The following is a 17,500-nucleotide window of genomic DNA, read 5'->3' as shown; positions in this document are numbered from 1 at the left end:
TAAAGTGCTCCGAATTGTGTTCGGTCCTTCTAGATGGTTCATCACCCCAGAGTGTCCCCTAACCCTAACCCATTCACAGTAAGCGGTATCGTTTACGGACCTGGAAGGCGAGGTTGGCGTTCTCGTGCATGCCGAAGACCTCGGGGTCGTCCAGGATGGGCAGACCCTCGATGTACTTCTTGTACACGTCCAGCCGGTCTTCTTCTGGGGCGAGGTAGACACCTGACGTAGCAAAGGGTTCATCAGAGTCAGACAGAGGGTTGGAGAGGACATTGAAACGCATGAACCCCCACAGACCCATCAAAGCGGAAAAGGCACTTGGTTCTATGGATATCCTTTCTGTACCGACAGCGATATATTGTTGTTTGTCTGTCTTCTGACAAATGGACTAATTGTAAATAAATGGTAAATTGACTGTAGTTATACTGCGCTTTTCTAACCAATCAAATCGTTTTTAAATGATTGCCTAACATTCACCCGTTGCACACATTCACACACTGACGTGGATTAAACCATGCCAGGTGACAGCCAGCTGGTCAGGAGCAGTCAGGGTGAGTTGCCTTGCTCAGGGACACCTCGACACTCAGCTAGGAGGAGCCGGGGATCAAACTAGCGACCTTCCGGACACCAGCCAACCCGCTCTACCTCCCGAGCCACATGCCGCCCTGTGGCCTTGGAGAGGCGTCTGCCTAAGGCCCTGAATGTAAATGTAAGAGCTCCTTGCCTGCAGGTAGACCTGTGGAAAGTGGATGCATGATACCTCCACCACCAGAGACGACCACACACACACACACACATGGACAGGAGGAGGCATATCGGTGGTGGTGGTGGCGGGGGGTACCTGAGGGGGAGTAGGCGTAGCCGGGCTCCAGGGTCCCCGGAGAGAAGAAGCCCTTCAAGACGGTCCGGAGGCAACGCTGGTCCCAGGCGTCTGTCACCCGGCCCCCGTAGGTGATCTCACCTGGGGAGGGAGGGGGGGGGGGGGGGGAGGGGGGAGGGGGGAGGGAGGGAGAGGGGGAGAGACGGGATGAAGTCACAAGCAGCTGAGCATCTGTGTTGTGATTGTATGTTTAGGAGCATTTCATCTATGTGTGCAGTCAGTTAATGTTTAATGAGAAAAGAGAGAAGTTCGAGGGGAGGGAAAGCCACAGAGATCAACAAACGAAATAGGACAACAGAGAGAGTAGAGAACAGAGATAATGAGAGGGGACACAAGAAAGAGAGAGAGGGAGAGAGAGAGAGAGAGACAGAGAGAGAGAGAGAGAGAGAGAGAGAGAGAGAGAGAGAGAGAGAGAGAGAGAGAGAGAGAGAGGGAGAGAGTAAGAGAGAGAGAGAGAGAGAGAGAGAGAGAGAGAGAGAGAGAGAGAGAGAGAGAGAGGGAGAGAGAGAGAGAGAGAGAGAGAGAGAGAGGGAGAGAGAGAGAGAGACAGAGACAGAGAGAGAGAGAGAGCGTCATGAAGTCAGAAGTCCTTGTCAACTGCCATATTTTCTTTCTTTCATCTCATTAGATCACTGAGCGTGAGCTCTCATTTCCAATGATTCTCTACGGAGAAAAGTGAAAAGTGAGATGAAATGGATGGATTTAAGGAATTCAAACTGACCCACGGATACTAATCTATTGACATTTAAAGTTCATATTACAGCGTTCCGTGTTTCGGGGTCATAAGTTCCCTGCAAACATGGGGCCTTGAAGTGTCAGCCAATCATTGGAGCGAGTATGATGAGTTCCAGATGGCCAGTCCAATAACCCATGGATATGAGGGGAACCACCCGACGTTGTTGTATCGGACACGACAGTGGGTACCTTAACTTTTCGGTGATAAATATGAGGGCGCTGTGATATACACAATCTAAGGGCTGAAGAGTGGAAGCATCAGCATGTTATCAAACCAAAACTCCATAACCCAAGACCGATAGGGAAGCTGCTCATCTCTTTCTGCTCATCGTTAAGAAGCTGGTTCTGTTCATGTACAAGAAGACCGTTTCGTCTGAGCCAGATGCCCTGATGAGAGCACTGGTAGTATGCTTTCCCTTGCGGCAAAACTAGTAAAATATATAGTGACACATAAAAGTGACAACTTTCAACATTTACTGTGTCGGGTTGTCAGATGATGCATGACAAACAGTGGCAGATAGTAGAGAGTGGCAAGAAGTTATAAAAAAGTTGAAGAGTAGGATGCACAACAGAGCCAGAGGAGAGATGAGATAGAGAAAGGTCAGAGGAGAGAGAGAGGGGAGAGAGAGAGAGAGAGCGAGAGAAAGAGAGAGAGAGAGAGAGAGAGAGAGAAAGAGAGCAAGAGAGCAAGAGCAAGAGCGAGAGAGAGAGAGAGAGAGAGAGAGAGAGAGAGAGAGAGAGAGAGCGAGCGAGAGAGACAGATAGACAGAGAGAGAGAGAGAGCGAAAGAGCAAACAATAAAGAGAACGAGAGAGAGAGGGAGGTTGAACAAGCAAGTGCTGTGTTGTTGAGGAGGAGGATGTGGACAGAGGCTTCCTGCACATCTATCTGATCCATCACTCTGACAGGAGAGCCAATTCCATGCATGGTTTGAGCCAGAACTCTGTCCCAAAACAGCACGCTATACTCTAGTAAAGTGTGAATAAATATGTCCTGGGCTACACTAAGGACATGAATGATATATATATATATATATATATATATATATATATATATATATATATGCATAGAACAATGATATGCATATCCCCTAGGCCTGGACCTACGCATTAGGAGGCTCATGGTTTTAACCTTTCAATAAATCCAACCCTATCTCTAGTGACTAAGACATGACACCTTTAAAGGACGAATAATTTGAATGAATCTGGGCAAGCACAGGTGCCCCGGCTCAATGCTAATCAATAGTGTCTAGGGAGGTATTGGCTCCTGTCCAGCTAAATACCTGCCAGTCTCTGCTCAGCCGCCCACAATGACTCCTGCCATGTGGATGAATAATGCAGATGGATGTCTGCCCCCGGCTGCCTGCACGCCAGCAAGCCTCTTAGCAATCAGCCAGCCTGTCTACTAGCCAGACAGGCTACATGCTAGCTCAGCAGCTAACTAGATAAACAGCTAGCCCTTCAGCCTATGTGCGAGCCAGACAGCCTGCTATCCCGCCTGCCAACCGGCCAGGTGGCCAGTCAGCCAGCTAGCCTGCCAGCCAGCCTACCAGCCACCCTGTTAGCCTGCTAGCCAACCTGCTAGCCAGCCAGCTAGCCAACCTGCTAGCCAAACTGCTAGCCAGCCTGTAGGAGCTACCAGGCGCCTACCGGTGATGTAGGTGAGAGCGTCCCAGGGTATGGTGGTGTCCTTGCAGTAGAGCTGAAGGTTGAGCAGGGCACACTCCCTGTCGCTGTCGCTGAACTCGTAGCCGATGTTCCAGCCCAGAGGCCCGAACTTCTTCCTCTCCTGAGACACACAAACACAGTCAGAGACAACAAGGACCCAGACTTACCTGCCTGACATTGAGAGAGTTTACAAAGTTCTGCAGTTGTTCCGATACCGATGCTAGTGCCGTTGATTACTCTGTACACTGCCTAAAATGAAGTATCGGGTATCGGCGAGTACGCAAGTCTATGTGCCGATCCGTTACCATAACGTGACCTTTACTACTCAGGCAGAGAACATCACAAACACTCCGGTGTTCTGCTGCGTTCGTTAACGGTCAGAGGTGGAAAGTCGGAATGGTAAATGCGTCATCTCCGACCGACATCATTCATGCTTCCAAGTCGGAAAACATGGATGCATGGACACTTAACTTCAAGAATACAGATGTCATATTCTAATTATAGATTATGAATGTTAATTATTAAAAAGAAAACGACTCAGAAAGTGAACCAACCATACATTGCTGTCATCGTAAGAGAACTCTTCGATAAGAACAAGTGCCGTTAGTAGTTTCAATGTTAGATGCTGTATTGGTATAAACTCTGTATCGTCTGATACTCAAGTTCCGGAATCTGAATCGGTATCTGTAAAAACGGTATGGGCACATCTCTAATGACCCTATTACCAGCCAGCCCAACACAACCCTACAGATACCTGTATGATGGCGTGGAAGAAGCAGACTCCGAACACGATCTTCCTCCAGGGGCGCCCCAGGACGTGCTCCTCGAAGTAGCTTCCGGTAATCTCGGTGAAGGCCCGCCGCACGTTGGCCCGCAGGCCTTTGGGCGGCTCGTTGGTCACCTGGCAACCGCGACACAACGGACGTCAATCGGTGACGAGAAACGCTCAAAAGTGGCCGAGGGAAAGCAACGCACAACCACAGCCCCCGGCCGACAACCGATGTGGAGCAACTACCACTGCACTTCAGAGACTCATAGATTTATGTTTCGTTTTTGAGATTTGTTGTCAAGTCAGTGAAACACGTATCCCAACGACCTGACAGTACATTGCGTGTCAATTATGAACTTATGAGGACAGTGTCAACAGAAAATAGTGCAGCAGAAAAAAATATCAAAAGGGAAGATCAAGGCGAAGCCTTCTCAGACTTTTCTTCTCAGACACCTAAAGCCCTTTAGAGGGCTTTGGGTGTAATTTGGCCCTATAAGGCCCTTTGAGTCCGTACCTGTGATTGAGGCATCGAGGATTTCCACTGGATGCAGGGTGTTACTTCCCAGAGCCATGTGCATGCTCACTTGCGTACGTCTCTTATGATCAAGACACAACGTTATAACTCAATCCCCTGATATATTCCTCAGTTTAAGGGCTGCTTCTTGCATATTCTGTTCCAAGTGTCTCCCCGGGGGAAAGCAGCTAAATAAAGCCGCCTTGATGCATATTCTAGCCGAAACATTGTGCTGTCTGACGTACAATTACAAATGGGAACCATCCATCATTAAAGGCTCCAAGGGAGGGCGATGTAAACCACATCCATTTAGACGTGCTGCTTAGCCCTCCATTACCGAGCTCCCCTCTTTCTTGTGACTCAGCATTATCGGCATCACGAGGAGTCACGCCCGGAACGCACCTTGAATGACAATGTTCCCAGGCACTGTTGTTCTGAGACTAATGACACTTCCTAAAGCCATTGGGCATGGAAACACACCGCCGAAGGGAAAGGGATGCATCCATGATTCAGACAGATGTTATATCGATAGCCTGCTTGACTTTTCCAAATCCCTGAGAAAGAGTTTGGCCCGGGCGTTGGCGTGTTTCTGTGTGTACGATCTTCAGGGGATGAGCGAGCGAGCGCAGCTGTCCTTCTTAATGAAGAACGATGACTGCGAGCGCGTCCGTCAGCCATCGTGTTTGACTGCCGAACACTTAGCGGGGGGGGGGAAATGCAGACCTGTGCGCTGGCGAGGACGAATTAACACTTGACATGATGAATGAGAAAAACACGTGTGTGAGATTGTTTGGGTGTGTGTGATTGTTTCCGTGTGTGTGGGTGTGAGTGTGTGTGTGTGAGCTCCTACTTTGACAGAGTTCTGCAGCACGGTAATGGGGAACACTTTGCTGGGCATGGAGCTGAGGAACAGACGGAAGTTCTGATGGATGGAGGTGTCTGGACGGGGGAGGGGAGAACAACGTTATAACAACCACACAACTTTATATCGTTTATCTCAACACTTTACACGCCATTCGAATGGCGATACGTCTCCGTCTACAGGGGGTTGCTGTACAGCCTGTTCACAACAGAGGCACATCAAGCTTCTGCAAGCGTTTCAGAATTTGGATTGTATCTGGATGAAAGAACTCTGTGTACACAAAGTGCTGACGATCGCCTCAGCCTGTCATCACGGAGGGCCGGTTTATGAGAGAATCAGCGCTTGATTTGTACACATACGTAAAAAGTTTGGACCACATCCATTGATTTTACGATCTTTGAGACGAGGGAGAGAGTGGTGGTGGTGTTTCAGTTGACATGGCTTTGGTTAATTCAGCGAATCATGTTTGATAATGTAAAAGCAAGGTCTAGGACTCGTAGAGTCGTAAAGAAAGTAGGCACAGCGCGGATATATTTCAGATAAATAACCATTTACCTTCCCCTTGCTGTAAGGGGGTAGGTAATTGGTTAGTCAAGCGAAGTGCGTGACTTGACACGATTCCACGAGGGTTACGGTTTGGACGAGAAACTAGCTCTCCTCTGAGGTGGTTTGGACAACTGTTGCCAACATACAGTATCTCGGGCAGACATTCCCTCCTGTTCAGACGGCAAGTCCCTTTGCATTGCATTGACGCAACCCTTTTCAAAATGTGATTTAAAGAGAGATTTAAAACGCGTGTGTAAACGAGGCCAGTGTATACATGCACATACACTTATACCGCATACACAGCAAACAGTGAGTGGCCGGGCGTTCTTACTATGTGTGTGTATATAAATGTATGTACATGCACAGCCTGTCTCCGGTTGGCGTTAGTGTGTGACGAGTCGACGACCCACCGGGCTCCGTGAAGGTTTTAATGAGCTCTTCCATGGCCAGCATCCAGGAGACAGCCAGGTGACAGTTCTGGAGGAAGATCCACTCGCCGCTCTCCAGGGCCTCCCGGATGAGCTTCTCGGCGATCGGGCCCTGGCCCTGGCCCAGTGAGATGGACTTCACCCTGCCAGGGAGGAAGAGCAGGTTGGGTTCCAAGTCCCCCGCTCCAAGCACCAGATGGTCTACCTGTATTTGCCCTGATGTTTCGTCTGACAGCAGACACACTGGAGCTGGACTGGAAGTGGGTTTAATGTCTACGTTGGTGGTGTGATTTTGGTTTTAGCGCATGGTTCTTTCACAGTGAGCTTACAAGTACTACTACTTTTTATATGTCACACTGTTTCTCCTGCTGATCTTTGACGGAAACTCCGACAGTATAAAAGGAATCACAAAATAAGTCAAAACCGGACAAGGTTACAAGCTTCCAAAGAGGAAGGGAATGCCGACTCGTTGCTATGACGAATAGGACAATCGGTCTTGCTGCCGTGGCAACGAGCTTAATGACTCAAATAAGTCAGCCCGACTTGGAGGACACGTCATAGAAAGACAGCTTCCATTACGGTACGGACAGCGGACTGCTTCCCATTAAATAATCCCCTTTTCTCTATCTGGTTTTTCCCCCAACCCCCCCGCCCTGAATTAACTCTGGATAATGCCCTTCATCTCCCCTTCAGACCACCCGACACGCTACAGGGCGGCATGGGGCTCAGGAGGCAGAGCGGGTCGGCTGGTAACCCGAAGATCCCTGACCGCTCCTTCCTTGAATTTTAATTTTTTTAAGTGCTTTGAGTGCCCACTGGTTAGAAAAGCGCGGTATAATTGCAGTCCATTTACCATTTACCATCTACTCATAGGCTTAGTTCTAATGTTCCTAGTTCCCCCTCTTCCGAACGTTTCCTACTCCTGCCTCGCTCGTCCTCGCCGCTCACCTGTCCAGGCAGTCCCTCTCCTTGGCGAAGCGCTGGAAGGCCCCCATGGGGTCGGAGCCCGTGCTGAGGATGAAGACCAGCGGGGTGGCGGGCGTCATGTCGCCGTACAGTGTGGCCAGGTCCACCGGCGGGTTCTCCACAAACGGCTGCCCCAGGCTCACGATCACAAACTGGGTGACGGCGAACACCACCTGGGGGACGGGGAGGGGGTCGGTTTATATCATCAGCGTCAGTCTTCATCATAATTATCAAAATTATCATCGTCATTTTCATCATAATCATCTTCATCATCGTAATCTTCTTCATCGTCTTCATCATCGTCATCATCATCATCATAATTATCCTCATCATCCTTCTCATCATCATCATTATTAACATCCTTCTCCTCCTCCTGCTCCTCCTTATCATAATCATCATCTTCTTCTTCATCATCATCAGCATCCTCATCAACATTCATCCTCATCATCCTCTTCCTCATCGTCATCATCATCAATATTATATGGACAATAAATAGATAAATAGATACTGACTCAACAATGACTCACCACAAAGATAAAATGTCATTGTTTCCACGTTTCTCATAATAACACAACCACAAGAGACAACTGTGTGCAAAAAACAAGCACACAGCAGCAGAGAGTCCTCCTTGTACCTTCTCCTCCATGAAGCTCTTGATGAGCAGCAGTTTCTGAAAGTCGCCCAGCTTCTCGTTCCAGTGGCTCCGCTGGCTCGGCCCCCCCTCCTCCAGTGAGTCGTAGCCCTCCCAGCTCTCGGGGTTGATGGATGCCTGCATACGGCCTGCACAGCCGGACACACACACACAGCTCCGCTTCTCAAAGAACCACTTTTTCCCCCATTGTGATGACAGATGACTACAAATCAGCGTCACCATTACACTGGAGCCCTGGACAGTGATGGACTGGGCAGCGGACCGCCGGAGGGCCCCTCACCTCCCATACTAAGCACGGCTTTGATTTGGCTGTCGGAGCTTTGGTGTTCTACAGCCACTGGCTGTGAGGGCCCGCACATTAGTGTGCGTCTATGTATGTGTGCACGTGTGTGAGTCCGGAGTGCGTGCATGTGCGTGTGTGTGTCTGTGTGTTTATTTGTATGGGTTGTGTTTGTGTTTCTGTGTCTATGTGTGTGTGCACGTGTGTGAGTCCGGAGTGCGTGCATGTGCGTGTGTGTGTCTGTGTGTGTGCGTGTTTATTTGTATGGGTTGTGTTTGTGTTTGTGTGTCTATGTGTGTGTGCACGTGTGTGAGTGCATGCATGTGCATGTGTGCATGAGTGTGTGTGTGTGTGTGTGTGTGTATTTGTATGTGTGTGTGTGTGTGTGTGTGCGTGAATGTATGCGCGTGCATACATGCATGCGAGTCGGTGAATCTGTGTGTGTGTGTACGCTACCCAGCGTGATGCAGATGCGAGTTGGTGCATGTGTGTGTGAGTGTGTGCGTGCGTTACCCAGCGTGATGCAGATGTTGGAGCTGGTGAGGCTGCGGCCGAGGCCCCTGAAGCAGGGCAGCGTGCTCTCCAGCCCGCAGCACGTCTGCCACTGGAGGTCACTGAGCCACGGGGCGTCAGGCCGGGCCGCGCACCCCTGGAGACAGAGAGACGGACTGATGGTGGACGGGCCCGCTGACATTCACAGGGCGAGGTCCGGTGTGTCTGTGTGTGTGTCTGTGTCAGTCTGTGTGTGTGTGTGGGTGTGTGTGTGCATGAGTGTGTGTGTGTGTGTACGCGTGTGTTTGTGTGTTTTTGTGTGTGTGTGTGTTTGTGAATGTGCGTGTCTGTCTGTGTGTGTGTATGTGTGTGTCTGTGTCTCTGTGTCTGTGTCTGCATGAGTGTGTATGTGTGTGTGTGTGTCTGTGTATTTGTGTGTGTGTGTGTATGTGTGTCTCTGTGTCTGTGTGTGTGTGTCTGCATGAGTGTGTGTGTGTGTGTGTGTGCGTGTGTGTGTGTATTTGTGTGTGTGTGTGTGGTGTGTGTGTGTGGGGGGAGAGATTCTCTCGGGGTATTGCTGGCTGGGAGGGTGCTCATAAATAAAAATGCAGGGCATAGTGCGTGTTAGTGGGGGGAAAAGGTAAGCGAGGTCAGGTTGTTGCTGGCTGAGAAGATAAAACGTGCTCATACCGTCACATATTATATGATTATATATATTATATGAGTAGATTTATACCAAAACATTAACATCTATTGCGTTTACTGTTCAAATCCTAACTATAGTATTAACCTAACCCTGGAACCTAATCCTCCACTTAATTCTCAGAGTTTCATCCTTCATAATTAGGATTAAACGTTTTTGAAGATGATCAAGATCATTAAGCTTTCCCTTGCCCTTTAGGGCTAGGGAGTGTCATGATATTTCGCCTTTAAAGCCCTTTGAAACTGTAGCTGTGATTAAGGGCTATTCAAATAAAACGTACTTGACATATCTAATGAAGTTTTAAATGTTCTGCTGAAACAGATCTGCATAGCCTGTGAGATCAATTATGTTGAAACTGGGGGCTTTGCGCTTGAAAAGCGTTCATATTTTACAGGCGCTGATCCGTTGACCTTCATGGTGCAGTATCTGTGGAGCCCCACCTCTCCCCATCACAGGGACTCCCAGCCACGAACACAGCAGCAGAGGACGGTTAGTTTCATTACCCTTAAAAGGCAGAGCTAAGCAGAGACCCCCGGTCGACCCCAAACACTAACCAAACCAAAACAACAACAGCATTCAAGACTGATTGAGGACCCGACATGACCTCCACACAGCGACAGTGAACCCACCCTCAGTAATAGTTTATAGACCAATATAAAAAGGGTATATACCTCAGTGTTTAACCTTGTTTTTGTTTTAAATGTGTTAGTGTGCCGTCGATGATCTTGAACATAGCACTCCATGCTGTTTTCTCTCAGTTATTAAGATAATACCGTCATTTAGAGAAAGCCGGTGTCAATCCGATGTTTTTGCCAGTCTCCCCCAGATAGTGTGTGAACGCGCTCTCCTCTGAACTCAAGTCCTGTTCTTTTCATGACGTCAAAGATCCTTTTCGGAGGCACTTTGACGCCATGAGCAAGGAACTATGAAGGAGGGACAGAAAACGCCCACGCCGTGGTGCGTGGATGTTTGGAGTTCCGTCTGAGATGCTTCTCGGACACTTATGCTTGGCACTTGGTCGTACCGACAGCGATATATTGTTATCTTTGTACTGACAAATGTACGTTGCTTTGGATTACAGCGTCTGCTAAATGCCTTAAATGTAAATGTACATGTAACGTGTAGTATATACATCACTCATTATAAGGTCCTTATAGAACAAGGTGTACAAGCTGATAAAATGATCACAAAGTTGTCGTGAGCTGTGAACCTGGGGATGATATACGTACTCTCCGCCGTAAACACACGGTTTAAAAATTCATGCAAGGCGTCAGCCAGCTCGTCGGCAGCAGTGCTGTGAGGTGTCTCGCTCAGGGACACCGCGACACTCAGCTAGGAGGAGCCGAGGATCGAACTAGCAACCTTCAGGTTACCAGCCGACCCGCTCTACCTCCTGAGCCACACGCCACACACCCCAACCTTGTACTTCCTAGGATTCTCAGCCTAAAACACACGGTTTAAAAACTCATCGTGTTCCAACTTGAGCAGAAACAGAGGGTTCAGCTACACCTCAGGAATAAATCTGGATATGTTTATGGGTAGGACGTTCGTCACCCACTATGAAATACATCTTATAATAAACGTGCTTACTGAACAAGGTCAGAACAAGGTATTTTCATAGAGGGGCTATAAATAAGGAGCATGATGAATATTCCCGTGGAGGAGAACATATTTGAATATGCCTCCGGCTTATCAACAATGTGCAGCCCACCGGCGGTAATAAACGGGCCTGTTCCTCCCTGCTCATTAAAGAACACCTGGGTCACACCGAGAGAGAGCGAGACCAGAGTGGTTGTTCTCCATCACACCTCGTGACATGCTTTGTGTGCAAGAGGCCCGGATGGCATCAATAAGGAAAGCAGAGCTCCAGTGATCGCGTTCTCCGCCGGCCCTGAAATGAGGAGTGTTCTCAGCTCAGCACACTGAGCACTCACACATCCCTCCCCACCCAGGGTTTGGCTTTCAACAGCCAAACTAGAGACAGACTTCTGTTTTTTTTGGCTGGTCTAGCACATCTTTGCTTTCAAGCAATCATTCCAAGAACCGAATCAACAGGCTGGCAAGGCATGGGACGTAGAATGATTTGAATATTAGGAATCGAGTTCATTAATCCATGACAAAGGCTCGGAACACAGTAGGTGAATACGATGCCAACCCCTGAAGCGCAAGACGGAAGAAATAATAACTACTAGAAACAAGTGCTGTCAACATATAATAATAAAATGTATTTGTAATAATTCTGATAATCCAAAACATTCAACATTAACCGAACTAGAGGGTTGGATAACGGGGGTGAGGGCGTTGTTGACATAACGAACAGATCAACAGAGGGGAGATGGGAAAGTGAAGGGAGTCATCCCCGTGGTCTCAGCCTCTTCCAGCTTCTTAATGATCACAATGCACGGTGAAAACGATTTTAAAATGTCTAAGCAGGAATAGAAACAACAGCTTTTTAACAGAGGTGTGAATAACTGAATTGAAAAAAAAAAAAAATTGTAAAAGAAAAAGAGGAAAGTACGAACGACCAAATGGAAATAACTTGAAAGAAAACAACCAAAAGAAGTATTGAGCGAAAACAAACACAACGAAAAGCATCGAGCGAAAACAACAACGACGTAAAGTATAGAGTGACAACAACCGAGACGTTAAGTATCGAGCGTAAACAACAACGACGGAAAGTATAGAGCGAAAACAACCGAGACGGAAAGTATCGAGTGAGAACAACAATGACGGAAAGTATAGAGCGTAAACAACCGAGACGGAAAGTATCGAGCGAAAACAACAATGACGGAAAGTATAGAGCGAAAACAACCGAGACGGAAAGTATCGAGTGAGAACAACAATGACGGAAAGTATAGAGCGTAAACAACCGAGACGGAAAGTATCGAGTGAGAACAACAATGACGGAAAGTATAGAGCGAAAACAACCGAGACGGAAAGTATCGAGCGAAAACAACAATGACGGAAAGTATAGAGCGAAAACAACCGAGACGGAAAGTATCGAGTGAGAACAACAATGACGGAAAGTATAGAGCGTAAACAACCGAGACGGAAAGTATCGAGTGAGAACAACAATGACGGAAAGTATAGAGCGAAAACAACCGAGACGGAAAGTATCGAGCGTGAACACCAACGACGGAAAGTATAGAGCGAAAACAACCGAGACGGAAAGTATCGAGCGAAAATAAGCTAAACGTAAAATACAGAGCGAAAAACAACAAAAACGTTAAGCGAACAACAGCAAAGTTCACAACGGCAAAGCTGACGGCCCTCACCTCGTCCAGGGCCGGCGCCCCGCGCAGGAAGTGCTGCCACTCGGCCTCGGACACCTCCCCCCGCTGCCTCATGATCTCCAGGCACAGCAGGAAGCTGTAGATGGTCTTGTGGCGCTCGAAGAGGCCCCGCGCCACGTTGGAGTAGGAGGCCAGCAGCGTCTGGTCCAGCAGCGTCTGCAGCCGGCGCTCCAGCTCGCTGTCGTGCTCCGACGTCTCGATGGTCCCGTTGAAGAGCTGAACGGGGGGGGGGAGACAAGGGAGGGACGTTCACATTAGGTTAGGGGCGGCAGGAGCACAGGAGGTAGAGTGGGTTGGCTGGTTACCGCAAGGTTGCTAGTTTGATCCCCAAGAGTGTCGAGGTGTCCTTGAGCAAGGCACCTCACCCTGACTGCTCCTGACGAGCTGGCTGTCGTTGTGTGAATGTGTGCATGAATCTGTAAATGTTTGGCAGTATTGTGAAGTGCTTTTGATGATTGAGATATATAAATGCAGTCCATTTACATTATGGCGAATGACACATAAGTACATTTGTCAGAAGAAAGAGAAACACCAATATGTCACTGTCGGTACAGTAAGGATGTTCATAGAACCAAGTGCCAAGCACTAACAATCACTAGGTTAACCCATTCCCCGTAAATAACAAAGATAGCTAGGATAAGATGCAACACAATGCTAAGTACTATTTTTAAGTGCAAGGACGTACAACATGCGATAAGTGCGTAAGAGGGTTGTTGGGGGGTAAGGGGGAGGCTATACTGAGTTTAGGTGAACTCAGGCACAGACACAGAGTTAGAAGGAACAATGGAAAGAGGGTTATTTTGTTATTCAATGTCTAACTTGGAGAAGGAGAAGAAAGAAGCAAAAAGTTCGAAGACTGGTGAAGGACACTGACAGAATGTATGGTTTGGTAAGAAAGAGAAAGAAAAAAACCTGAAAACATGTTTGCAAAATGTGAACGCTTCACTGTCAAACTTTTCAAGGTTTTCACGCAAACAAGATTTTCCATCAAAAGCCTCTCGAAACCAAAATTAAAAACCGAGTCCCCCGTTCAGACTCTCCGTTCTCTCTCCCCACCTCCCCCCTGAACGGCCCCTGTCCCCCTCGAGGCGGACCTGCTTGAAGTACTTGAGGGAGAACTGGTACATGGGGTCGATCTCCGAGAGGCTGGCGATGACAAAGTACATGAGGGAGCCGCGCGTGGCCACGGGCCTGTAGCGCTCGCGGGCGGCGTTGATCATCTCCTCCGTGGCCTCCGCCTCCTGCAGCCGCAGCTGGATGGCCTCCGACGTCACCTGGGGCGGCCACGGAGACGGGTGGGCAGGAGAGAGGGCGTTAGGGAGAAGGGTACGGGGAGGGAGAAGTGACTAAAACGGAATGCCTGGGCTCTCCTGAATGAGTTTTGCTAAATTCTGGACCAAATGAAGAGATTTATTATTGAGCCCGCCAAAATCATCTTTTAAGTAAAATAGATTAGAAAATCTCTTAAACGTGATTTGAAAATTCGATCAAAACCATGAGACGGGTCACAATAAACAAAGCCTACGAAAGTACCACTGGCTCACCTTGGACTCCTGCAGGGTGACCACCAGCTCCTCGTTGTCCAGGATGTTCCCCTCGGAGGTGAAGAGCAGCTTCAGGATGCGGTCCTCGATGGCTTTCAGCTGGTTGCGGTCGGCGTTGATGCGGACGATGAGCTGGTTCCTCTGCTCCTCCAGGTCCGGACGCTCCAGACGAACCACGTCACTGGAGGGACATGGAGAGGACATCAGCACACAGGACCACAGAGGGGATACAGGATACACAATCAGAACACATGGTCACAGAGGGGATAGAGGGGGTTAGAAGGGGAAGAGGGGAATCGTATTAAGAGGACGGGTCTTGAGGTTTAAATGGAAATTCTTGTTGGAAGATAAGAAAACACAAAATCAATTAGTCAATTTACAAAAAATGTAGAACCTTAAAACACAGTTTTAAACAGGAATATACATTTGTGAGTACATAGAATTAATGAATTGGGTGCGTGTGTGTTTGAATGTGTGTTCTGTTCTGATCTGTGGATCACCTTAGCAGCTGATCCTCCAGGCCAGACTTGGTCACGGTGAAGTTGATGATGGTCACTTTGATGCACACCTACAAGAGGCACGGTCACACATCAGAGGCTGCATGGTAACACACTAAACATGCATGCTCCACTCAGCCACGGGCATCCTGTGCTTCGCATCGAGTGGCAGTCGTTCTCTCATCCTCTCTCCACCCTCCATTCTACCCTTCATCCTTCCTCCACCCTTGGGATTCTCCTCAGAGAGCTCTAGATCAGTAACGGTCTGTTGCTAACCAAGGTCCTACAGACGTCTCCAAAAGGGAAGACACAAAGCCGGAGAGGACACACCAACATCTCTCCGGCTCTCTTGCCGGGCTTGACTCTGCCTGAGCACAACACTGGCCAGCAAACGTAACCACATACGGGTGTCCGATGGGACTTCACTTAGCCCACGCTACGATTGAAGGGCTATGGGACTAGGGGCGCATTACAGGGCCTGTGGGCTGTCAGGAGGGGCCCACCGTGTGACAGCGGAGGGACGGGGCCATGTAACGTATCCAGCAGCAGCAGACAGTACAGATGCCGGGATGTCAGGGCAGGAGAGAAACGCTCTGATGTGGTCATGGTGCTGATGAGGGAGTGACAATAGATTATCTCTCTCTCTGGGGAAGTCCATGTCATTGGGTTAATGGTGCAGCTGCCGTTGAATTAAACATCTGGAATTCTGTCAAACTGTTGGAGACGATGATGATGAATGAGGACGAGGAGGTGGATGATGATGATCATGAGGATGATGAGGCGGAGGAAGGATGATGATGAGGATGATGATGATGATGATTAGGATGAGGAAGAGGAGGATGATGATGATGATGTTGGTGGCGGTTAGAGAAATGTCTTTCTATTTGAGTGTCGGTGTGTTTGTGTGTGGGCGTGGATTGACCTCAGGCAGGTAGTGTGGGTTGGCCATTTTGGTGGTCATGTAGAAGCGGAAGTTTTTGTCGTAGTCGATGTCCGAGTCCCCGAGGCGGATCAGCAGGCGGCCGCCCGACACAAACGTCTGCTTCAGCAGGATGGGCTCCAGGGCTGGGTCGATGGTCTCCTTCAACTACACACACACACAGACACACACACACACACACACACATAGACACACACACACACACACACACACACACACACACGCACACGCAGATGCGCACAGACACACAGACACACACGCACAAACACAGACACAGACACACACACACACACACACACACACACACACACACACACACACACACACACACGCAGATGCACACAGACAGACAGACAGACAGACAGACAGACAGACAGCCATGCACACAGACATACACACAAACACACATACACAGACACACATGCAGACGCACACGCAGATGCACACAGACAGACAAGCACACGCACTGACACAGATACACAAACACACACACACACACACACACACACACACACACACACACACACACACACACACACACACACACACACACACACACACACACACACACACACACACACACACACACAGACAGTCAGACAGCCAAGCACACAGACCCACACACAAACATAGACACATACACACAAACACACACACACAGACACACACTGATGAAGACAAATCTGTGGCACTGATAGTTATTACAAACCCGCAAAAAGATGTGTGGGAGGTTCTGAAAAAAAAAGCTAAACAAGGATTTATGTTCATAAACACACAGAAAGTTGCACAAATTAATGACTAATGTGCAACAGTGTGAAAAAATCGAATCAAACTTCGCTGTACGTTAGCAGTTTGCTAAGCAGAACAAATGAAGCTTTACTTGTTTAAATAAAGGTCTTGTGCTTTTGCACAGTAAGGCTTCATGGTAACCTTCCTCTATGTGTCTGTGCTAGCTATGTGCATAAGGCCTGTTCGGCCTCATGAGGCAGTTCAGCGTTCCTGGTACCGCAGTCGGTAAGAGCAAGCGATTGTATTGTTGTTTCTCTTTCTTCTGACAATGTACTTATTGCAAGTCGCTGTGGATAAAAGTGTCTGTTAAATGCCTAAATGTAAATGTGAATGTGTGCTGGTTGCTACTGACCTCCTCCAACAGCACGGGCATGCCCATGCGGATGGCGTTCTCCAGCGTGCGCAGGAAGCTGAAGTCCGTCAGCTTGATCACCTTCAGCCCGTTCTTACTCTCCTTGGACCGGATCCATCGGTTCGCCTGCGGAAGACAACGCCGTTGTTTCATTTCCCCTTTTTCATTTCGATAGGTCTCAATTGAGAAGTTCAAGTGGGAGATTGAAGTTGCGTTAAATAAGGGTTGCTTGTGTTTTGAATAGCTTTCTTATTTGCCACAGTGTATCGTATCATACTAATATCTATTGTGCATTTTTGTTTTTGCTTTTACTTGTATGTTGTAATCAGGGCGTCGTTGAAAAAGAGAGCCTGCTCTCAAGGGCCTTGGATAAATAAAGGTTAAATGAAAATACAATTTGAGGGATGGCAGAGCCAACGTTATAGTCGAAGGTGTTGGACAGCATTGTGTTCCTGTCGAGGCTGTCTTTCTGATTAGTTGACATTGAGAGTGATGTTGAGTTTGTGCCTCAGCGTTTATTGCGATGGGTACTGTGATTTGTGCGGTTCTTGAAGTGTGATGATTGTGGGGGGTTAGCGTTGCCCTTGGAAG

General features: G+C 48.4%; 1 protein-coding gene across 1 annotated transcript in view; it reads right to left on the bottom strand.

Annotated features, from left to right (window-relative positions):
• dnah6 (dynein, axonemal, heavy chain 6) overlaps nucleotides 1–17,500 on the bottom strand; it is an 82,436-nt gene that overhangs the window by 10,278 nt on the left and 54,658 nt on the right. The window contains exons 51-65 of the mRNA XM_056587316.1: nucleotides 16,910–17,035; nucleotides 15,751–15,915; nucleotides 14,832–14,899; nucleotides 14,332–14,512; nucleotides 13,882–14,061; nucleotides 12,770–13,003; nucleotides 8,813–8,948; nucleotides 8,002–8,147; nucleotides 7,350–7,540; nucleotides 6,384–6,544; nucleotides 5,416–5,504; nucleotides 4,037–4,183; nucleotides 3,265–3,403; nucleotides 842–961; nucleotides 101–222 (exon numbers count right to left, since the gene is read on the bottom strand). Coding sequence (XP_056443291.1) covers nucleotides 101–222; nucleotides 842–961; nucleotides 3,265–3,403; nucleotides 4,037–4,183; nucleotides 5,416–5,504; nucleotides 6,384–6,544; nucleotides 7,350–7,540; nucleotides 8,002–8,147; nucleotides 8,813–8,948; nucleotides 12,770–13,003; nucleotides 13,882–14,061; nucleotides 14,332–14,512; nucleotides 14,832–14,899; nucleotides 15,751–15,915; nucleotides 16,910–17,035 — 2,205 coding nt within the window. The remainder of the gene's footprint in view (nucleotides 1–100; nucleotides 223–841; nucleotides 962–3,264; nucleotides 3,404–4,036; nucleotides 4,184–5,415; nucleotides 5,505–6,383; nucleotides 6,545–7,349; nucleotides 7,541–8,001; nucleotides 8,148–8,812; nucleotides 8,949–12,769; nucleotides 13,004–13,881; nucleotides 14,062–14,331; nucleotides 14,513–14,831; nucleotides 14,900–15,750; nucleotides 15,916–16,909; nucleotides 17,036–17,500) is intronic.

The sequence above is a fragment of the Gadus chalcogrammus genome, chromosome 3 (assembly GCF_026213295.1).
Source record: "Gadus chalcogrammus isolate NIFS_2021 chromosome 3, NIFS_Gcha_1.0, whole genome shotgun sequence".
NCBI lineage: Eukaryota > Metazoa > Chordata > Actinopteri > Gadiformes > Gadidae > Gadus > Gadus chalcogrammus.
Note: the sequence above shows the minus strand (reverse complement) of the source record. Positions and strands in the feature narration are given on the sequence as shown.